Source organism: Kogia breviceps, chromosome 5, assembly GCF_026419965.1.
Source record: "Kogia breviceps isolate mKogBre1 chromosome 5, mKogBre1 haplotype 1, whole genome shotgun sequence".
NCBI lineage: Eukaryota > Metazoa > Chordata > Mammalia > Artiodactyla > Physeteridae > Kogia > Kogia breviceps.
This window is the reverse complement of record NC_081314.1, coordinates 29,650,979-29,673,771: the sequence shown is the minus strand read 5'-3', so window position 1 is coordinate 29,673,771 and position 22,793 is coordinate 29,650,979. Positions and strand designations below refer to the sequence as shown.

Here is a 22,793-nt window from a genome sequence, read left to right as displayed (position 1 = left end):
GGGTCAGTGATGAGCAGAGGATGGGCCCAGGGGTCTCTTTAGTCAGCGACTGCTGCCACCACTCCTAGATATTACCCTGTCCTTTGTCAGTGGGCTGCGAGACAGGAGTGAGGGGCCTCCTAGCCGGGGAAAGTGGGTTAGGGAGGAGCTCCCGGAGGAGGTGGAGGCCCCTCAGGCAGGGCAGTGAGAGCTGAAAGTTGTGCCAGGTGCAGCGTGAACACAGCGGACATGGGGTGCTGCGCAAAAATGGCAGATGTGTCCTTAGAGCAAGCTTCTACCACACAACCTTCTTGTCTGTCAAAAACGGAGCAAAAAACAAAAAACCCAGCCACACCCTGGGGACAAATTTCCTAGAGGATAAGAGAAAATCTTGCACCCGGAATTTTCTGTGGTTTGTCCTTTATTAGTGTAGAGGTCTTTGAGGTCCAAATAGAAGGTTATCTCACAAAGCTTGCCTTCCCCGGGCCAGTCTCCTAACCTCTGAGCCTGTTTCTTTGCCTGGAAAGTGAGGGTGCTGACCTCTGGAGCTTTCAGTTTGAAATGCTCCAGTTTCCCCTCCCCCACAATGGAGTTAACTCATTGACTCTCTCCTGTGGTTTCCTCCTAGGGATCCAGAGGTGAAAGGGGTGACTTGGGTCCCAAAGGAGAAAAGGTAATGGGCATTGCATAAAAATGATAAACTTCAACAGGAGTGGCAGCCCCTGCCCACCCCCATCTTGCAGGCTGACTGGCTGAATAAATGAATGGCTGACTGACTGATTGACTGACTGACTTACTGTTGGAATAATTAACTAACTGGCTGAGGCTCTGACTGGCTGGCTGGCTGGCTGCTGACCAACCAGCTGACGGCTGGCTGGCTGGCTGGCTGACTGACTGGTTGTCTGTCTGACTGACTGGCTATCTGACTGACTGACTGACTGACCGACTGGCTGGCTGACTGACTGGTTGTCTGTCTGACTGACTGGCTATCTGACTGACTGACTGACTGACCGACCGGCTGGCTGACTGACCGACTGGCTGTCTGTCTGGCTGACTGACTGGTTGTTTGTCTGACTGACTGGCTATCTGACTGACTGGCTGACTGACCGGCTGACTGACTGACCGACTGGCTGACTGGCTGGCTGGCTGACTTACAGGACTTTATCTTGAAGAGCTGACCAAACTCTTCCTCAGCCCTTTCAAGCATTATTTCAGAGGCAGTCACTGTGTTTGTTGTTCTCTTCACAGGGTTTCCCAGGACTTCCTGGAATGTTGGGGCAGAAAGTAAGTACCTAGAAGTAGTAAAAATAGGTCTCAGTAACAGATTAGACCTTCCACGCACAGCGAAGAGAGGTCTGCCTCTCCATTCATCAGGCATGAAAAGTGGGTTTCGCTGTGGAAGTTTCTGGTTTGAAAGGGGAGCAAGTTGTTGAATGCATCAGTGGGACCTCCCTCCAGCTCAGTGGGGGGAAGGGATTCCCCACCTGAGTGGAGAGAGGCGTTCCCTGCATCTTCTGTCTGTCAGAGGGCTAGGGGACTGTTCAAAAGCAGAAAGCTTTGTGCCCGGGCACTCAGACTGGAGCAGCAGTGGTCAAAGGCCCTGGCGTGGGTTTGAGACCACTGCTGACTGCACCCAGCTCAGTGCTCCTTCAAGGGGGCACATGCACTGCCGGAGACCCACAGAGTTATTTTAGTGGGTGACAGCTAAAACATTTTTTATTTGATAGGTAAATTTATTATCTATTTAAGTATTTAGTGGGATTTGCTTGGGACAAGGCTTAATAAAAAAGGAGTTAATTTGGTTGACTTAAAGGAAAAATATTCAGTGAATAACAATAGAATGGTGTGCAGATGTGATAAAACCTGTGAAAGTGACAATTGAGTGACAGACTTTTTTTAAACTTTTACTTAAGTTTAGGGAAGAGGTATCGAGGGGTGAGGGGAGTGTCAGAGAAAGGGTGCTTGAATGATCACTTAGGACAACACCATCACAATGGTGGTTCCTCATGCTGTAAGGCACTGACATTGGAAACTTATTTTTGCCTAAGCCTCAGAGCATGATATTCTTCAAACAGGCAAATGGGATGCTTTCTTAGAACTCTAAATTGTTTTCAAGTTCACCTTAAAATTTTATTTTCCAAACTTGAATGAACAATTTTTATCTGACTTTCTCTTTTCAGTAGAGCATATTTAAATAATTTCAATCATCCGACATGATTATAATTTATTGCTGCCTAAAGCTGTCAAAAACTCTGTCTCTGCTACCTACATAGAATGTTGGGTTAAAAATAGAGTAATTATATAAGCACGTGAAAGGAAGCATTAAGAGAGACAAATAATTTTATTTTAAAATACTTAGTTTATGTTTTCATTCAGTGAAACAAGTTTAGGTTTTCATTCAGTGCAACAGCGGACATACATTCCTGTAAAATTAAGTATGACAGCTTCTCTGGTCTCTGTACCATTTATTAGACTTGCTGTATAGAGTTCTCTCTCCCTCCCAGGGCGGCCTGTTTAAGACAGAGCTGATGTGATGACCATAATTAGGTCTTTGGAGAGAAATTAGATCAAGGCATTACTGGCTGCTTCCAGCTGGTGAAGAGAAGGACCACACTTTCTTCAGACGATCTTTTCCAAAAAATTATGCTGTTTATGCTGCTGTTTTCTCTCAGCCAAACAAGATACCTCTCAGCCCCCTCTAAACAGCCAAGGAAAATTATGCAAACATCTCCATGGCCACAGAGAATCCACCCTATCCTAGCAGGCCGAAGGACATAATGAAAGGGAAAGAAATCGTAGGTTTAGGGACAATTCTCAGTGAGGCAAAATGTTGGTAGCTTGACACATTCATTATACTGGCTGAGCCAACAGGTAATTTCAGAGCTTTATGCTTGACCCTTACTGTGTATTGGTGTTCCCTGGAATTTTCCATCGTGTTGTACCTCTTCTGGCCTCCCTGGGAGGAGTCGTCTGGGTGTTTATCCTCGTCTGAGTGGCTGGGCCAGCTCTTCACGGGCACCAGCTATTGCCTAACAGGAACTCTCATGGCTGCTGTTGCTAAGCTTAGCTTGTGTGGTGCCTTCTGGGCTATGGAGGCGTTACTGGGGGTAGGAAGGATGCCCTGTGGAGTGGGTTCATGAGCTGAAGAAGCCACCAGTGGGCCTGGAATCCTGGAAGAACACGGGGAAGGAGGGGATGAACCAAAATGGAGAGGTGGGTTTTACAAAAGAGGTGGGTTTTTAAACTCTGGAACTCTGCAGTTGGTACATTTGGTTCCGATGGTTCCAAATAGAGTTTTTCAATTAGGACTGTTACTTATGCTGCTTTCCGTGCCTTTTACAATAACTAGATTGAGTCTGTGAACGTGTGTCTGGAACATCTCTCCCACTAAGAGTTTTTATCTGAATCAAGTGGGAGTGAGGTGGAATTCAAACCATTTTTTTTACTGAAGAGTAGGGAAATGTATAACGTGAGCAGAAACACCCCAAAGATGATAGTTGTCAAAACTGCGTCCAATCATTCAAAAACCCATAGATGTGAATTTGTGCTAAAAACAAAACAAAGCACAGCATAAAATTTCAACTAAGAGAGAAGGCATTTCCCCCATTGGTGTCCCAGGCACAGGGGACTGAAATGCTGGCGCCTCCCACCCTAGCCGCTCTGGATGGGGATTTAGGAACCAAAATGTGTGCTGCACGGCAGCTGTCTCTCTCAGATAGTAACCTCCCCACCCACGGTAACATTCTCCTTCCCGTCCTCTTCCTTGAAAAACCTCTCTCCCTTCACACGACCTCATCGCTCTCCCAACCTCCCAGAGCAGCCCGCCTGGAAAAGACTGGGAGTGGCCAAGGAGAGGCCCCGTGGCCGGAGATTGGATCTACCTGGAGCTGAGTCTGATCCTTGTGCCCTCATTCCTCTCTTGCTTCTCTTTCTTCTTTCCAGGGTGAAATGGGACCAAAGGGCGAGCCCGGGATAGCAGGCCACCGGGGGCCCACAGGAAGACCAGGAAAACGAGGCAAGCAGGTATGGCTCCCAGGGCTCACTGGACCTCCTGACCTGGGGTGCGGGCGTAGAGAGGTGGGCAGGTGGGGCAGATAGGTCAGGGACGTTGCGGGGACACAGTCTCCAGCATCCTCTGGGCTGGGAGGCAGCAGCAGCACCCCTTCCGGGGTGCCTGGGCTCTCCACCAAGGCGGGAGTTAGAGGCGGATGGGGTAGGATGCCCATCCAGCTGTGTCAAGGCTAGAGACAGGAGTGGGTCTTCAGTTCATAAGAACAGGTCTGTCTTATCCAAGGCAACTGGGAGTGAAAATCAGGTCTGCTCGTTCGCCCAGAAAACCTGCTTTTTGCCTCAGTGCCCCAGATGCAGATGAAGTTCTGGAATCAGCCCAGATATTTCCCTGCTGTTCAAGGATCTGCTGGGTCTCAACAATAGGGTGCTTTCTCCTCACTCAAGATCCCCATTTGTAAATGACCCCTTTGTTGGCACTATTCAGGGTTCAGGGAAAGTTTTCATTCTGAATTCCCCTGGTCAGCAGGCTCTTGTGTCAAACCATGTGATCTGAGCTGTCCCCAGGGCCTCAGAGAACCTCTCCCCTTTGCTCGAATGAGACGTGTGCCCCTTACTCTTTTGGTTGCCAGTCTGTTGGCTTTTTACCTCCTTTCCCATTATACATGTAATATGTGATCATCACAGAAAACAGGAAATTCAGAAAACTAGGAAGGAAATCATCTAAAGACCTAACACCCAGGCACAGCCATGTGACCATGTATGTACACTTGCTTCCAGTATTATTGCTTCCGTGGACTTTCTAGTCGTTTGTTCCCTTTATATGCGATATATACTTATTGTATCCTAAATTTTTAACTTAAAAATCACAACACACACATTTTAACTTGTTACTGCATTCATTAAGCACTCTTACTCTTAAACATTTTTTTAAATCTCTGCATCAATTTTGATAAATGAGTAACCAGAGTAGATAGCTTGGACAAGAGAAGCCTAACCAAATTATAAACAATGCTGAGAAGTGAACGTGTCTGGGCACATTTCCATTCTTTCCTTAGGCTAGATCTGTGGCTTTCAGACTCTAGCTTCCATCAGAATCATCTTGGGGGCTGATTAAATACAGATTCCCTGCCCCGGGTGCACTGGTGGTGGTCCCAAGTGTGTCTCTCCTCTTCCCCAATGTCGAGGCCTTACTTCCCAAAGACTCTGATACAACTGGGGCTGCAGCATGGGTTGTTGTTGTTTCTGAAGCCCCACATGAGTCTAATGTGCACCGGGATTCAGAACCACAGCAACACTACAAAGCCAATTCTGGTCTTTTCGAAATGAACTTAGGAACGACATAGACTCTAACCTGATGAATCAGATTCCATGATGACTTTTGAAGTCACAATGTTCCAGTTTAATTTTTAAAGATTTACAGTTGGCGGCATGGCCGTGGGTGGCTTCACAATGATGCCACAGATACCGATTTCCTAAAAACTAGGCTCAGAAAAAGAAGAAAAAAAAGGAAAAATCTTTTCCAAAAAATCGTTTTCTCCGCTACTGCTGCGTTCCATCCAGAATGTGTTATGCTTGGGGTTCGAGAAGCCGGTTGGCTTCTGTCATCTAATTCTTTCCTTGGGCAGTGTTTGTCTTGTCCTCGTTAGGGCCGAAGCCAAGAAGGCTCTTTCTTGATCCTGTTGAGAATGATTCTGTCGGAGCAATCTTAAAAACGACACCAGAACCACATCTGGGAGCTCAGAGAAGTTAGGGAAATGAGCTCATCTTCCTCCAAAGATGTTATAGGCACCTGAGTGTCCTCCAGCCGGGACTGGACTCGTCAGCCTTGGGAGCGGGCCATGGTACTTTCTTTTTGTCATGAATTACTCGCCTAGCAGAGTCTTACATACAGAGTGTTTGCTGAGCCATGGTGCTAAGGGCCTCTGGAGGTTATGGAAAGTCAACCCAAATCCTGGAATCAGAAACTGGAAGGGGATCCAGGAGTAAGAACTTCAGATCCAGAAGGACTTTAAAGACCACCGACCCAGTTCCCTGCATGTAGTCACCAGAAAACCAGGGGCCAGGGAGTGGCCTGACCACCCAGGACCCCCAGCCAAGCCAGCTTCCAAGCAGGGTTAGAACCTGGAGATCTGAGACCAGCTTCTCCACAACAATATTCACATCACCCACCTGCTTCAGGCCTGGCCTCCGGGCAGACCCAGGACAGCAGCTCTTGACTTTATCACACAAATCTTCAGTCATGGAGACACAGCTTCCTTGATGGGAATCACCAGACTTGGTGGCAGTAGAGGAATAAAGAATGCTTTTCCTGGAAAGCGCTGCTCAGTGCGTCCTGCTCCGAGGGACAAGGCTGTTCTGAATAGGTGACTGAGCCTCCACGTATCTCATTACCGCTGAGGTCAGAACAAGGAGCATTTCCAGCTCCTTCAAACTGCGGCACTTCCTGTGCTCAGAGCCAGCTGATGTGGCTCTTAGAAAAACGAGCCTTCGCTGTGGCTACATTAAGACGGTGTGACTTCCTTTGCCATCTGGGACCCATCTTGGTTGCCTCATGGAATGCTAAGGCAAGGCTTAAGACTCCCTCCATGAGGGTGGAACTGGAGACAAACTCTGACCTCACGATCCCGCATTAAGTGTTTAAGAACTCCTCGGGCATTGCCGAGAGAGCCCCCAGGGCCATGTTGACAACGTGGCAGGTCACACATCACATGGTGGTGAAAGGCATGCCTGGCCTGCCTGTTCCCCAGGCTTGGGGAAGGTTACGTTTCATTAGGTGGGCGAGGGAGCCACAGCACAAGGGGATGAAGGGGACCAGGCCAAAGCCATCAGGCACCAGTCACCGTCCTGGTCGGGCCCCGGGCACGAGTGGACAGTTAGCAAATGGCTTGGGGGAAGGATCTAGAGGTGTGCCAGCCTTGGTTTCTGGGGTCATTCCTAAGGGCAGCTCTGGGGGGAGATGTGTGCTCTTAACCCTCCCAGAGCAGACAGCAAAGAGGACATGCTGTGTGGAAAGACTATACCTGCGGGTGTGCCTCTTGTTAAGAATTAGGACTTTGCTAACTGTGGGAAAAAGATGAAACCAAGCCAGTTGCTATGGTAATCAGCTTGGCCCACAAAGGCCTTGATTCTGTGCAAACCACTTTTTCACCTTTGAGATCTCTGTTAGCCTCACAGCAAGCCTGTGCAGGTGTATATTGCCTGGCCCCATTTCACAGATGAGAAAACTGAGGCACAGAGCAACAACGTGAGTTACCCAGGGTCTCATGGCCAAGAAGAAAACCTAGATCTCTCGACCTAGAGCCAACAAACTACATCCGCTTTGTGTGTGCAGCTTCTCCTCCTTCCCCATTTGGTCTGGGGAAAGGAGATGAACAAAACAGATTCTGGCTCGCAGGGAGCTTCTGTCTCCTGGAGAGACACAGTGGAAATGACCACACGAACAATGGTAGTTATGATCAGGGATAAAGGCCGTGAAGCAAAAGGGCCTCTGACAGGGAGAACGGACTTGGTCAGGCAAGGTCAAGGAAGGCTTTGCCGCAACTGTATTTAGCTGGGAGCTGAAGGATGGGAGGGAGTTAGCTAGGCAGAAGGGTGGGATGAGGGGTTTGGGGCCGAGAGAAGAGTCTTGAGAAGGGAAAGTAAAAGCATGGTGCCGTTGAAGACAAAAAATGCCAAAAGGCTGGGACATGCGTGGAAAGCCTGGCTGTGCAGGGCTGTGGAGGCTGCAGTAAGGAGCTGGGTCTTTATCCTGAGAGCAGCGGGAAGCCACAGGGCGGGAACAGCTCTTGTGCTGAAACAGAAATTGAGCAGGCAGAGGCCTGATGCCAGGTGACTGGCCTAAATCCCTGCTCTTTCCTGAGCCTTTCTTTCCTCACCTGCCCAGTGAGGGGTGTGGTTTGGATTGGTTCCTATTCGCTGTCAGGTGCTATGTGTCTAGGACAGAGCGAGAAGTGATGTCTGTAGAAAACAAATTTACTGTTACCAGAGGGGAGAGGGATGGGGGGAGGGGCATATTAGGGGTATGGGATTAACAGATACACACTACTATACATAAAATAGATAAGCAGCAAGGATTTACCATGTAGCACAGGGAACTATACTCAATATTTTGTAATGACCTATAATGGAATATAATCTCCAAAAAAACCCCACCAAATCACTATGATGTACACCTGAAACTAACACCATATTGTAAATCAACTCTACTTCAATTTTTTTTAAAAAAGTAATGTCTATAAACATGCATCCATCACGGTCTCAAATGTCACTTGCCCTGAGGTTTTTAGGAGCTTGCTGGTCCCTCTGGGACCTCTGGGACTGCATCCTCCCCCTGGCACTTGCTCCAAAGTGCAAGGTGGTCCCTAATTTAGAGATGAATGGGGGAGGAGGTTTGCCATGTCCTGCTTTTATAACGGGCTCTGCCTTTCTCTTTGTCAGGGGCAGAAGGGAGATAGTGGAGTTATGGGCCCACCAGGCAAACCTGGGCCTTCTGGTCAACCTGGCCGTCCGGGCGCCCCAGGCCCCCCGGGTCCCCCGTCTGCAGGTAAGAGCTACACTGCTTCACCTGATCCACACTGTTGCCGTCCTGGCCAGCCTCCCAGAGAGCACAGGGAGATGTCAGCAGAGGCCTGCCTTGTGTTCTGAGTTGGAAAATGCCTGAAGCATTTCAATATCTTTCTAATTTATCCACAATTAGGCCCATTCAAATTTTACACGAGAGAGATAAACACTATTCTGGCTTTGTTTTTGCATTTTGGAGAACAAATAGGAGTGAAAAAGAAAAGAAAAATCACATTGGTGATGTCATTTACACTTTAAGTGAAAAATAACAGGCAAGTATTTCATCAACTCACACCCTTTTCTAGAAAAACGTTTCATGGCTCCAAGCAATGCTCTTAAACCTAGAAGTAAAGATGACATTGCATATTTTTCTGTCTTACACAGTGTTATAAGAGTCCTTACAGATTTGCATCGAATATAGAAAGAAATCACTATAAAGGAATAAAAGTCTACCGTTGAAGAGGGTACAGGTACACTGCTACCTTGCTTTACCTAGTTTAATTTGAGGAGCTAAGCCTTTTATTTAGCTTGTCAGCTCAAAGGAAGGCCTTCATAGCACCATCATCTATATAAGCACAGCATCTCTAGGTCTAAGAATACTGCTTACTGACTGTTCAAGATTCTTTGTCCTCAGTTATACGAAAGGAATCAAAATTTTAACTTTTTTTTTTTTTTTTTTTTTTGTGGTACGCGGGCCTCTCACTGTTGTGGCCTCTCCCGTTGCGGAGCACAGGCTCCGGACGCGCAGGCTCAGCGGCCATGGCTCACGGGCCCAACCGCTCCGCGGCACGTGGGATCTTCCCGGACCGGGGCACGAACCCACGTCCCCTGCATCGGCAGGCGGACCCTCAACCACTGCGCCACCAGGGAAGCCCCCTCAAAATTTTTATTCTAATTCTTTTCTTAAGAAAATGAAGGGATTTAAAAATCCCAAAGTGCACTTTTCCCCACTGTGGCGAAGTGTTTACAACCACATCATGGGAAGGTCAAGAAATGTCATTTTATTAATCCTTTAAACCAAATGAAAACTGGCTCTGAGACTCCAACCTGCTAGGATGCCAGGGAAATTCAATCTCAGGCATTAGTGGGGTTCTCTCCACTTCTTCAACCGCCACAGAACCGTGGGGCAAAGATCCTGGGGAGTTATGGCAGATAAACATCAGGGGAGGTCCCTCCAGCCCTTGATCTGCCCCATTCACCTCTGAAACGCCTGTTGCCCCAGGCCCCACGGTCAGACATGTGACCACCTCCCTCACACCAGGCTTGGTTATCAGATCATCTCCAAGCCTGAGAATCCCGCTCCCCAAGGTTCAACCTTCCCAGGAAGGCCCCACAGCCGTTGCTCCTGAGACCTTGGCTCTCCTCCAGGATTTGGGGGTCCCGGTCCTCCCACATCTGGGGTGATCCTTCCTTTTCTGTCCTCCAGCACCCCCCTCCTCACACTCCTCATACAGCGCCGCCCCCTTCGGAGCTTTTCTCTTTTGAGAACAGAAGGCAGAAGTCTTCAAACAGTACGTGTTTCTCAGCAAGAGCAAGAAAGCACAAAGTCTTGCCACCTCCATGAAGTCAGGAAGGAAAAAATAACGGAAGAACAAACATCAATTGCTGTGACGAGTTATCCTGCCACCCTTATTTCTAACTGTTAGGGGAGCTGGATTGAGATGCAGCTCAGGCCCTGTGTCCATGCCCAGACCCTGTTTCCCTGCATTGACTGGATGATCTGGATCAAGGTTCTCCCAGACAGTCCTTTCCCTCCTTGGTTCGGACGCATAACGTTCCACTTGAGCCCATGACCCTGAGCTGCCAACACCAGAGAGTGGGAGTGTGTCCTGAAGCCCGGGGTTTGCCTTTGGAAGGGATGCTCTTGACCCTTGGGGTATTTAGGAGCTCACAAAACTGAGGAATAGTCGGGAGGCGTGCGGTTGGGGGGCGTCCTCAGCAAACTAAGACCTCATTGGTCTCACTGTGTGTATCTGACTGGAATCCTGGTTGCCTCCTAGGGCCTGGGGTGGGGTGAGAAGGGCAGGGCCTGGAGACCCTCAGCAGCTCCCTCAGATGCCCGCTGTTTTGTCTTGCCAACCCCATCCCTGTAGCAGGGCCAACGTAACCCTATTTTCTCTCCTGGGTCCCCTAGCACCCTGTCTTTCAGCCTGGTATGCCCACCCCCTTCCCTCTCTACCACCCCATCCTCTGCGAGATCCCAGCCTCAGCGGCCTCTGCCCTCCAGTGGACTCTGCGGTCTGTTGAGCTGGAGCATATTCCTACAGTCCCTCTGGGTCCACGTGGCCCGAAATAGTGTTCCCGTCATCCTCTGGTCCAGGGGTCCCCAACCCCCAGGCCTGTTAGGAGCCAGGCCGCACAGCAGGAGGTGAGTGGCGAGCGAGCGAAGCTAATCTGCCGCTCCCCATCGCTCGTATTACCGCCTGGACCATCCCCCCACCCCTACCCCCCGGGTCCGTGGAAAAATTGTCTTCCAGGAAACCGGTCCCTGGCGCCAAAAACGTTGGGGACCGCTGCTCTGGTCCACCCCACCAACTCCTCTCCTTCCTTCAAAGCCCTCTCTTCAATAAGGCCTTCTTGGTCCCTAACGGATGAGTCTCCTTCCCTTGGGCCCCAGTCCCACGTTGCATCTGCTACGGCCCCTCCACTGTTAACTGTTTTCTGCAGGTGTGTTTCCTCTTCCTTCTAGATGGCAGGTCCTTGAGGCAGGGTCTTGACCAAGTCAGCTTTGCATCCGCATGGCATGGGGCAGGTGGGGTGTGTGGGGCTTGGCCCCCGCAGGTGCTCACACACCTGGCCTACTTTGACTCTCGGGCTGTCCCACCTGGATTATTGCATGGCAGCCAAGCAGGATGCGGGCCAGCTCTTTGACTGATGTCCCCTCCCTGTGCTTTCCTTTGGGTCATTTCCCTTCTGGGGAACCTCCCAGAGTGAGGCTGCTGAAGAAAATGGGGCAAGAATCCTGCTCTTTAGAAATGTTTTTGGGGGGATGGGTAGAGAAGGAAAGGGAGGAGTTTAAAAGAGACCTTCCTGTGCCCGGGACCAGCTGGATCATCATCAGGAGTTGGAGCAGGCCTCCAAAGCGATTTCTGAGACTACCTTTGAGAGCCTGATAAAGTTCCACTCTCAGGAAAAAAACGTGTCTACCTACATCCAAGATTCTGCTCACGGCTTCTCAGAGTTCCAGACCCCCTGCCCCCGATCCATCTTGGGATATCCTCAGGCTCTGTGGACCCCAGGTTAGGCTAAACTGCCTGGTCTGGTCCATCCCTCTCTTTATAGATGAGAACTTTGAGCCTCAGAGATCACAGAGATTCCCCAAGGTCACAGAGCTGACTGGTGGCCACTCCTGGTCCAGAATCGGTCTGTGACTCCTGGTCCCGAGACCCTCCCACGTAGCCATGCAGCTTCTGCAGGGGCAGAGTGGGATGGAGGTGACATGGAGACGACTCCATGGTTCCTCTGCCTTCTCCCAGGTCACCCCTCGGACCTGCTCCCACTGCAGCGGCCAGTAGAGATGGGAGGCTCCCTGAGCAAAGATGCAGAGCTGGGTCCTCCGGCTGCCGGGGATGGGGGAGAGGCTGCCCGCTGGACAAGCTCCGAGGGGCTGAGTTAGGGAAGTTTGGGTTGCTGTGCCCTTCGGTGCAGCCTGGCAGGAAGCAGGCAGGGGTAATGGATGCCCTTGGACAGCTGGGAGGAAGCGGCAGGGAAATGATGGCGGCGGGGAGGGGGGCAGGAAGCAGGCTCCCTGCCACATCCTGTCGTCCTATGTGGAGGCCACCTCTGCTTCTGGTGCCTGGTGCTGGGGGGCAGGACGGTTCTGGGGAGGTGGAGGGGGCAGGAGCTTCTCATTACCCAGGGTAACCAAGAAAGAGGGGCTGGGGATGGGGGAGGGAACCATGGCAAAATGCCTTTAGGATGTAATTTGCAATAACCAATTTACAAATTTGGCTGAGTCCTTCCTGACCCCAGACAGGGCATAAGTGAATCATTGTGGTACCTGGGAATTGCCAGCTTCCTGGGAGCATCAGTATTCCTGGACACATGTCTTTTGAATGGCATAGTGTTAAATCAAACATGAACTCAAATCTCAGCCTCACCACTAATTAGCTGGATAATGGGACAAACTCCTGAGCCTCTCTGAGGCTGTGGTTCCGGAGGAGAAGTTGGCGGTCACAGAGCCTGCTGGAAGGCGGCTCCCATGCTCTCCCGTCCTTGGTTAACTCCCCAGAACATTCCTGAGCTGGTGGGGTCTCTGTCCCTCCAAGCATGAGACTGGCGTTCCTCCCAGATTGTATTTGTATTTCTTGTTAGAACGAGCGACCGTAACTTGGTGTGAGATGCTGGCAAGCCTCCCTTCCTGGCAGGCTGGCAGCATCCGCATCTTGGACACGTCTGTCCACCGGCTCAGGAAGACTCAGGGTGTGGGCATTCCCGCTGGGGTCTCCTCCTCCAGCTGCAGCTGCTTCCTCGGGGTTCTGACCAGACCTCTCCCCCTGGGGTCATTTTTTCCCCACCCTTGTGGAATCTACAAACCATGTCCCCAATTGCTGACTGCCCTCGATACAGTAATACAACCTGAAACCAATGACTGGCTGATCTCCAAGCTCCCCCTTATTTTCCCAGCAGGAGGGTTACTTACTTATTTCTGTTTTCGGTGCCCATCTTTTCCTCTCTTTCTCCTCTCCCTGTTGGTGGCTCTGGCTCTTCTCTGCCAGCCGGAGTGGGACCTCTAGTCTTTTGTGAAGACCTTCCCTTTCCAGTTAGTCTGCATTCATTCATTCAGTTATCAAACATGTACTGTGGCCCTACTTTATGCCAAGCCCTGGTGAGTGAAAACAGGCATCCACGTGCCTTTGTGGAGCTGACATTCCCCTGGGGGAGATCCAGCTGGCCTGGATAATCTCACAGTGAATAGAATCACAGAGATAAGTGCCAGGAAGAAAAGGCCGGGGGAACTAAGAAACTGTACTCAGTGTGAACAGGATGGTGCGTGAGGATTCAGAAAGGCTTCCCTGAGGAAGTGATGTAGGAACCCGGGGCAGGAGTGAGCCAGGAGGTGCCTGGGAAGGGAGGGATGGTGGGTCAAGACGAGGATAGTCTGGTGAGGGGTTTTGTGCAAAGACCATTTCCTGAGACCAACGGCTCTCAACCTCGGTACTCATTTGTGAGAGCTTTGAAAAGCACGGATGCCTGTGTTCCATTCTCAGCAGTCCTGATGGAATTGGACTGGAGTGTGGCCTGGGCATCAGGGCCTTTATAAGTCAAGATGAGAACTACTACCCTAGTAGGCCTCCTACCTTTCAGGGAGTGAATTTCCTGATCATATCTTTTCCGGACACTTTTTTCAGAATCAGGTAAGAGCAAATAGGCTGAGCATTTTCAAACATTCCATTTCTTCCAGAAGAAATCAAAGAAACCCACATTCAGAAATCCCTTTGTTAAATTCCTATATATAAGAACAAAATAAAATGAGTAAAAAAAATAATGGAAGTTATCAGCCAGCAATGCACTCATCAGGAAGAAGTCCCCATTAATAATGGTCTAAAACATAAGTAGGGATTGTTTCCCTCCTACAACAAAGAAGTCCAGAGGTGGACAGTGGCTGGCTTTAGTTCAGCCTCTAGGTCTCGCTCTCAGGGCCCCAGGCCCCATGAGGCCCTGGTCTTCCCTGCGATGTGGCTTCTCTTCTCACACTTGTTACTTCATTGTTGCAGCGCAGCTGCTGCAGCACCAGACATCTTGTCTGTCTTCCAGACAGGAAGGAGGAACTGTGTCTCCCACCAGCTATGCTTCTCCCTTATCAGGATAGACTTCCCCATCACCCTTCTCCCACCACGGCTGACACTGTGGCACCTGGTCACCTCTAGGAGCAAGGGGGTCTGGGAAGTAGAATGCCCATCTGTCTGGTCTCTAAAGTATAGAGAGAGGGAAGGGAGGAAGAGGGTTGGGAAAGGTGTTGCCACACCCAGTGTGGTTAAGGGACCCACACCTTGGATCAGAAATGTCTCTCTGGATCTCTCCTCCAGGCCTCCCTGAAACACTGCAGACTTCAAACTTCGTTCTCTCATGAAGGTTGCTGACATCTCCCTGGGCTGTTTGGTTTTCTCTTCCTTTGCTAGTAACAGCAGTCTGTTGCTTCCTAGGACACCTTGTAATGGGACCCAAAGGGGAAAGAGGATTTCCCGGGCCTCCAGGAAGATGTCTTTGTGGCCCTCCCATGAATGTGAATAACCCTTCCTATGGGGAGTCTGCATATGGGCCCAGTTCCCCACGAGTTCCTGTGGTAAGGCTCTTCTGGGTAGAATCTGGGGTGGTCATCCTTCAGGACTCTTCACATGATTGATGCTCCCCGGGCTTTTATTTTATTTTATTTTATTTTTTGTGGTACGAGGGCCTCTCACTGTTGTGGCCTCTCCCATTGCGGGGCACAGGCTCCGGACGCGCAGGCTCAGTGGCCACGGCTCACGGGCCCAGCCGCTCCGCGGCATGTGGGATCTTCCCAGACCGGGGCATGAACCTGTGTCCCCTGGATCGGCAGGCGGATTCTCAACCACTCCGCCACCAGGGAAGCCCGCTCCCCGGGCTTTTAGTAAAACTTATTTCCTCTGTTATACTGGGCACAAGCTTGTTACAGGAAATTGGAAAATAAGGGAAAATCAAAAGAAGAAAATCAAGGTTGTGGGTCTATTTTGGAGTATTTTCTTTGTTTTTTTTTTTTTTTTTTTTTGGCTGTGCCATATGTCTTGCAGGAACTTAGTTCCCCGACCAGGGATTGAACCCAGGCCTTGGCAGTGAGAGCGCAGAGTCCTAACCACCGGACTGCCAGGGAATTCCCTTCTTTGTCTTTTCTAAGAAAAAAAAATTATAGAAAACTTCAAATAAATACAAAAGCAGAACTATTTAGCGTGAGGAACCTCTCTGTACTCTTTACCCAAGTTCAACAAGTATCAACTCCCGGCTAATCTTGTTTCCTTTTTACGCTTACTCACGACAGCCTATCTACCTTAGATTATTTTAAAGTAAACCCGGACATCAATTCATAATTTGAATGGGTACGTAATACTCTGTCCATCATGTGGCTGTGCTGTGATTTATTTAACCAGAGCCCAATTGTCAGATGTGTATCAGATGCTCCCAAGTTTTCCCTGATACAAATAACTTTGTAATGAACACTTTGAGTATAGGATTTTTCTTAAGAATCATTTCCAGATGTTGAATTACTTGATTAGATGACATCACCTTTTTATTTATGTCTTTGTAACTTTTTAAAAAAAATATTTATGTATTTGGCCATGTCGGGTCTTAGTTGCGGCACGTCGGATCTTCGTTGCGGCGTGCAGGCTTAGTTGCCCCACGGCATGTGGGATCCTAGTTCCCCAAACAGGGATCGAACCTGCGTCCCCTGCATTGGAAGGCGGATTCTTAACCACTGGACCACCTCGGAAGTCCCCAAGTCTTTGTAACATTTTAAATGTTATAAATTTTAAACCATGGTAGATATTTTTATTTCAAACTCAGACATTAGGAACTGGATTGGGAAGATGTGGGAATCAAGACATTGGTCCCCACTTTAGGAGGGATGCAGGAGCAAACCCCCCTTCCCACTGATCACCAGCCCAAGGTCAGGAATTGTGTCCTCCTCTGACTCTTCCCCCACCCTCCGTAGAAGTGTTTCCTGGAATCCTCACCAGTGCTTCCTCTGGCAGATATTTGTGGTCAACAACCAGGAGGAACTTGAGAGATTGAACACCCAAAATGCCATTGCCTTCCGCAGAGACCAGAGGTCTCTGTACTTCAAGGACAGCCTTGGCTGGCTCCCCATCCAGGTACTGGGCCCTCAGCACACACCCCATCAGCAGAGGGACTCATCTCCAAAGGAAGGAGAGGCCTGGCGCAGAGCTTTCCATGGAAGTCTGAGCGCCCTCCCTCAGCCTGCCTCTGAGAGCTCTCCATGCCCCGGCTCCCCACGCGGAGCTCTGCTCTGGGCCAAGGCTCCAGACAGGCTCCCAGCCCCGCACAGCCTTCGTGCCAACCACAGAGCTCTGGCTACAGGGGAGGAGTGCCCTTCCCCCACTGCCCTGCCCCCACCCAGAGCCTCTGTCCCCGGTGCCCGGCTACCTGTCCCACCGTACCTGTAACCGTGCTGTGTTTCTCTGGCCAGCTGACGCCTTTCTACCCTATGGACTACCCCGTAGACCACCGCAGCTCCTGCGGGGACGGGGTCCTGCAGCCGGGGGAGGAGTGTGATGACGGGAACGGCGATGTGGGTGACGACTGCATCCGTGAGTGGCCCCAGCTTGAACCGCCGCCGGGTGGGGTCAGGCCAAGCCCTGGACAGCAGCTGTGCTGCTGGTTTGGGACAGTTCTAGAGCCAGAGCTGGGCTGCTGGGGGGATGACCCTCCCCACTCGGGCCAGACGTGAGCCCTCCCACCGTCCAAGCATGGCGATGGGGTTGCTGTCAAGGATCTTGGCCCCTGAGAAGCCACCAGGCCCTCCCTTTCTTTTGAATCCTACTTTTTGGCAAAACCCACGTTCTAATCCAAATTCTTATCGAAAGATAAAGGTGATGCACGACTGAGAGGCAGACGGGAGAAGGCAAGAATCTGAATCAGGACTCATTTTTAGCAGACAGAGTCCTCATAGCAGAGCTCTGTTTGGGGGATTAGGCGGCTGGGCTACCTTCAGGCTTATGGATGCTACCAGGACAGGCAGGCAAGCATAGGGCTAAAGCGTCGCTTTTCTTTCTTCTTCTTCTTCTTTTTTTTTTTTTTTTTTTTTCCGGTACGCGGGCCTGTCACTGCCATGGCCTCTCCCGTTGAGGAGCACAGGCTCCGGACGCGCAGGCTCAGCGGCCATGGCTCACGGGCCCAGCCGCTCCGCGGCATGTGGGATCCTCCCGGACCGGGGCACGAACCCGCGTCCCCTGCATCGGCAGGCGGACTCTCGACCACTGCGCCACCAGGAAAGCCCTCTTCTTCTTTTTTTAAAAAAAATCAAGTGACAAAAGCAGGAGGTGAGGTGGAAAGCATGAGCTTTAGATTCAGATAGAGTTTGGATGCAGGCTCTGGAAGCCACTGAGTCACCCTCAGGCTCAGAGAGGAGGCTACACAGTGAGTGGGGTGATGGAGGGCCTCACTTTCCCTAACTGAAAAATGGGTACGACTGCACCGAACGCTCAAGCCTTTAGATTCTGTGAGATTCTGTGAGCTGACGTGCGCATGGATGGATTGTCTGGGTGCCGTGAGGGCTCGACATCCCTTCACTGCATTATTTTTAAAGTCCTGCTGTGAGAAGCCAGGGCTGGGGACGTGTAGGTGCCAAGGCAGGTTCCTCGCCAGCAAGGAGCTCAGAGGAGGATGAGAGTGCACAGGGGCAGCGTAGGATGAAGCGTCTGGTTCTCTCCGTGTAGCTGCACTTCCCGCAACAGTTCCTGGGCGGTGACTCCTATGATGCTGGAGTCCCCCTACCCCTTGTGGAGGTGACACAGCAGGAAGGAACTAGTAGGGTCTCAAAGCCCTATAAAAATGAGGGTGGGTTCATGCTCCTGGCCCCTCCCCTGGTGTGAGAACAGAGACCCCGTGGAAGACAGTCTGGCTTCCGAGGGACACAGGAAGCTCCCTGCAGACAGACAAGCGCCACCGAGGCTGTGACGTGCCCGGTGCTCCCCGTGTCCCTACGCTCACCTCGCCGGAACCCGCGGTGGTCCTGCGACAGAAACAGTGTCCTCCCGTGGGATTGGGGTCTGAAGCTTTGTGGACGTCCCTGCAGGAGGATTCAGGCTCTGTGGGATGGTGCGGGGGCTCCTTCAGGCCACATGGTCCTGCCAGGCTGTCCCCACCCCACCCCCCTCTCAGGGCTTCACCTCCTGTGTCCCCTCAGGCTGTCGCCGGGCCTACTGTGGAGATGGTCACCGGCACAGGGGCGTGGAGGACTGTGACGGCTCTGACTTCGGCCACCTGACCTGCGAGACCTATCTCCCCGGGTAGGGACCGCCCTGTGGGCTGTGTCCACACCCCGGCCTCCCTCCCTCCTGCCCACCCCTCTTTCCTTCACAAATATTCCTGAATGCCTCCGTGTTCCTGGGGCTTTCTGGACTATGAGGTATGGTGACACAGAACACATGCATGGTCCCTGCTCTCGTGGGGGAACAGTGCTAAACACAGAAACCCACATGCCACTCAGAGCAGTCGCCCGCCCCCAGCTCCACCTGGGTCCTGGGCTGCAGCTCACCGTGGCCCCTGGATGAGCAGCTCCATCCCCCGTTGCTCCCGTGACCACACTGGTCTCCTGGGAGGGGGCCCAGTGGAGGGTGGAGGTATCCCGGCATTTCAGAGAATCTAAGCATCTGTAACCTGACTTCTCTGGAACCACCGGGCAGGCCTGCGGGTACACATGCGATCCCACCAGGATTAGTGTCTAACTTTGGTGGCTCCAAGCTCCTCCCAGAAAACCCCAGGAATGTAATCTTCCCTTCAAGCACCCCCTGCAGTTGTTTCTGAGACCCCTCAGTATCCTGAGTGTCCTGGCCTCCACGAGGACATCTCCCAAGCCCGCTGAGGGCCTCTGCCCTGTGAGGCACGATCCCATGCCCAGAATGGGGTCTCCTGGGCTCCGTTCCCCCAGTGCTCACAGGACCAGAGTTGCGTAGCTTGTAGGGAAGGTCGGGAGGCCGCTCCTCTCCCAGTCCACATCCTGCTTCTCCCTTGGCCCCAGAGTGGATCCCTGGTTCCCCAGGAGTCCACCTGTCCAGCCGTTCCCTCCGGTCCCACTCCTCTGTAGGCTTGGACCCAGGCCCTCGGCAGGGCTGGGGGACAGACACAAGGCCCGTCTCTCTCCTCCAAGGGGGTCTCCTCAGCGCCCACCCCCAAACGCAGAGCAACAAATCAAACCAGGCCGGGGGAGCTCAGACCCCAAACTCCAAGCACTGTAGGCTGGGCCACGACCCCACTGCATCTGTGTGTCTGTGTGCACTGCCCCTCCCTGAAGTAGGGAGGCTCCTGCCAGGCCTCTGCCAAAGAGTTGACAGAAGGAGACCACGGAGTGTAGACACTCAGACCTGGGGTAGAGGGACACGTGGAGCCCAGGGCTTACCCTCGCTCTCTGTGGTTACTCTCTTAATCCTGGGACCCCTCAGGGGATGCTTGCGAATGTGGGCATGGTGTATCAACACAACACAGTCTCGGAGTCAGCGCTTGGGCTTACGGACGTGTAGGCTGTGCTCTCCAATATGGTAGCCCCCGGCCACATGTAGCTATTTAAATAAAGTTAAATATCCGATTCTTCATTCACACTAACCTTATTTCAAGAGTTCAGTAGCCACATATGGCCAGTGGCTGCCACAGAAACTGGACAGCGCTGGAGAAAGGGCAGATTCTCTCTGAGTGGCTGCGTTCAGAGCCAGGCTACGTACAGACCCCTTTCCCCCAGATCGCTCAGATGGACTCAGGGGGAGAAGCCCCAGAGGCCTGGACTCAGCTGCCCCAAGCCCCTCACCTTGGAGCCCCTTGCCCTTAGGAGGGTGGCAGTAGGGCAGCTCTCGGATGAGATTTGACCAGAGTCCCGAGAGGCGGCCTTTGAGAACATGGCTGTGTCCTTGGGGCTCCTGCCCACCCCCGTGTCTGGCCCCTCAGGTCGTACGGAGACCTGCGGTGCACCCCGTACTGCTACATCGATTCCACGCCCTGTCGCTACTTCACCTGAGGGCCGCCGGGAGGAGGCGGCTGCACCCACGGAACTCGCAGCAGCTTCTCCAGCCTCAGCAGACTGACCTCGCCCCGTCCTGGTCCGGTTTCCACCACCTTCATGCAACAGAAACAAGGACAAACTCTTGCTGCTAAGATGTGCTTTTAACGCAGTCCGACTGGAAGAACCTAGGACCGCTGCATCCTGTCTTAACCCCGAGTACCGGGCCTCCTCCACACGCCCATCGCGACCCTCCGGCCAGACCGCCGGCCTGCGGGGCCCTCCCTTCCGAATATTGTGGACTTGGCTTTGCACTGTTAGGCACACAGACTGTTGGAGATTGCTCCCGTCCGCTGGGGGCATCTGGGGCGCAGGCCTCTCATCTCCTCTGACCTCTGGAAATGTGGGCATTCTCACCCGGCAGCTGGCCGGGGCTCCCTGGGCCTGGGAACCACAGAGCAGGGAAGTGGGCCTGTTCTTTGGGGGTGGCCCCCAGATCTGGGCCCATCTAGGGACCCACCCCCACCCTGCAGCTGGCCACAGCCCAGCATGGCCTGGTGTGGATGCGGCTTCCCCAGGCAGAGCCCCAACTGTGAATAAGTACTGAGACTGCCTCCAAACCCTGGGGTGCTGGGGTGCTTGCCGTGTAGACAAAAGCAGAGCAGTGGCCTTCTTTTCGACGTTTCCCGAAGGGGCTGCTCTCGGGGCCTCCCCATCCCCGGCACCATCCTGACCTCCTGGCTCTGTGCACTTGGACCTCCATCCTGTGAATGTCCCTCGTGTCCATTTCTCCTTCAGGACATTGGCTAGCAGGCCGGCCACTGGTGTTTCCTGAGTCCTTAGGAAACTGCCGCCTGGTTTCCCATCCAGGCCCCACAATTGAGTACATGCTCCGGGCAGAAACGGCATCTGTCCTGGGCGCCAGCTCCTGGCTGCCTGCTGAGTCCCGTGAGCCCTGTGACCTCCCTCCCTGTCTTCGTGGTGCATAGTCTTGTCCTCATGTGCGTGCGCCCAAGACCCTGTTTCTACAGGATCGTTAGCCCTGCATGTCTGTGAGCTGTCTTTCATCACCATATTTCCTGAGTGAGGCTTAGCTTTGTTTGGGAAGGACGTCTTCTCCACGGCAGACCTCAGGTGGGATTTGCCCATTTGCTACCAAATGGAGGGACACTCCTGGGCCTAGGTACAAGGCCTGCATCTTGGGCACTTGGCATTGTGCTGGTGGCCAGTCGTGGGCAAATCAGCCCCGGGGTGGTGGACACATGGGTCAGTCTGGCCCCCTCTGCCTCTACTGCAAGTCCTGGGCTGATGTTCCATGGCCCACGTCTGTCCCATGTGAAGCCACCACCTTCATCCTGGCATCTCCGGATGGGAAATCAAGAAATAAAGGTGGTGTTCCTCCCTCCTGTGGCTCTCTCTTCCCCGGGGGTTTGGGGATGGTGTCCCAGAACTGCTGGATGGGTTAAGCACTCTGAAATCCAGTCTGCTTCCAGGCTCTACAGAGGGTTCTAGAATGGGAAGTAGTCCTGTTCTCTCAGGGACGAGGGAGGAAACTGAGGTCCAAGGTCACCAAGCCGGGCCTTGCTCTCCCCCAGCCTTGCTTTATGATCTTGCATAGGACAGAATGGAGGTCCAGTACTGCCCTTGGACCTGGCCAAGAGTGGCCCAGTCCTGGGTCCCACTCCTTGGAGGGCACTACTCTGGCCTTCCTCTGACCATGACCCTCCCCACGGGGCCACGGTGACACTTGCACACCCCATGTTGCAGGTCCCAGGAAACCCGAACTCTCCACCCGAGTGGTCCTGAGCCTGCTTCCGGGGCCGCACAGCCCTCTCTCCGCGCCTGTCCTCCTGACTGTGGCTCGCACACACCTGTAAGCGTGAGGGGTGGCCAGGGACAAGCTGTTTGCAGGGGTGGTGGATGGAGCTTGGAGACACAGGCCGCACATCCCAGTGTGAGACGGGCCAGGGGCAGGGAGGCCCACTCTCCTGGTGCAGCCACAGAAAACTTTGAGGAATCTAAAAATTCCAGTCTTCATGAAAGTGTAAGCAGAACCTATTTAATGCATAACAGTTTGTCAGTTTGATCCTAATGTAAATACTCAGACATTTCGCGTGGGAGCCACCATCTGTGTTCTTGTCCCTGGACCCCGCAGTATTAGAGGGGGGCCCGCCTCCAGCTATTTCTAGGGAGTGTTCTGAAAGGCTCAGGAAATGAAAGGATTCAAGGTCACATGTATCGAGAATATATATAGTAATAGTCATTCTCCCCCTTCAGCATTCTGAAATGAAAAGATGAAAGATCGGGGAAGGTGGACCCATGCCTCCCCTGAAACGTTAATTCCACGGCGTAGGGAGCAGCTTTGCCAGGAGCATGGGCACCTGTCAGCAGGCCAGGCAGCCGCAGAAACACCTCCTGGGATCATCCGCTGGTGGGAGGCCCCTTACGTGTTCATACTTGGTTCATCACTTCCCACAGCCTCAGTTTCCTCACCTGAGAGACTTGAGACAGAGGTTGAATTTTCTTCCAACTCTAACCGCTGGTGAGTGTGGATTCT

The 22,793-nt window shown here is 52.3% G+C and overlaps 1 protein-coding gene across 3 annotated transcripts in view; it reads left to right on the top strand.

The window, feature by feature from the left end:
• The window catches only part of COLQ (collagen like tail subunit of asymmetric acetylcholinesterase), a 68,267-nt gene extending 46,628 nt beyond the window's left edge, over positions 1–21,639 (top strand). For all 3 annotated transcript variants that reach the window (XM_059065513.2, XM_059065515.2, XM_059065514.2), the window contains 9 exons: positions 608–652; positions 1,228–1,263; positions 3,922–4,002; positions 8,428–8,533; positions 14,697–14,836; positions 16,260–16,379; positions 16,715–16,835; positions 18,434–18,536; positions 20,185–21,639. In XM_059065513.2, the coding sequence (XP_058921496.1) occupies positions 608–652; positions 1,228–1,263; positions 3,922–4,002; positions 8,428–8,533; positions 14,697–14,836; positions 16,260–16,379; positions 16,715–16,835; positions 18,434–18,536; positions 20,185–20,254 (822 nt within the window). In that variant the 3' untranslated portion in view covers positions 20,255–21,639. The remainder of the gene's footprint in view (positions 1–607; positions 653–1,227; positions 1,264–3,921; positions 4,003–8,427; positions 8,534–14,696; positions 14,837–16,259; positions 16,380–16,714; positions 16,836–18,433; positions 18,537–20,184) is intronic.
• Positions 21,640–22,793: the final 1,154 nt, after the last annotated feature.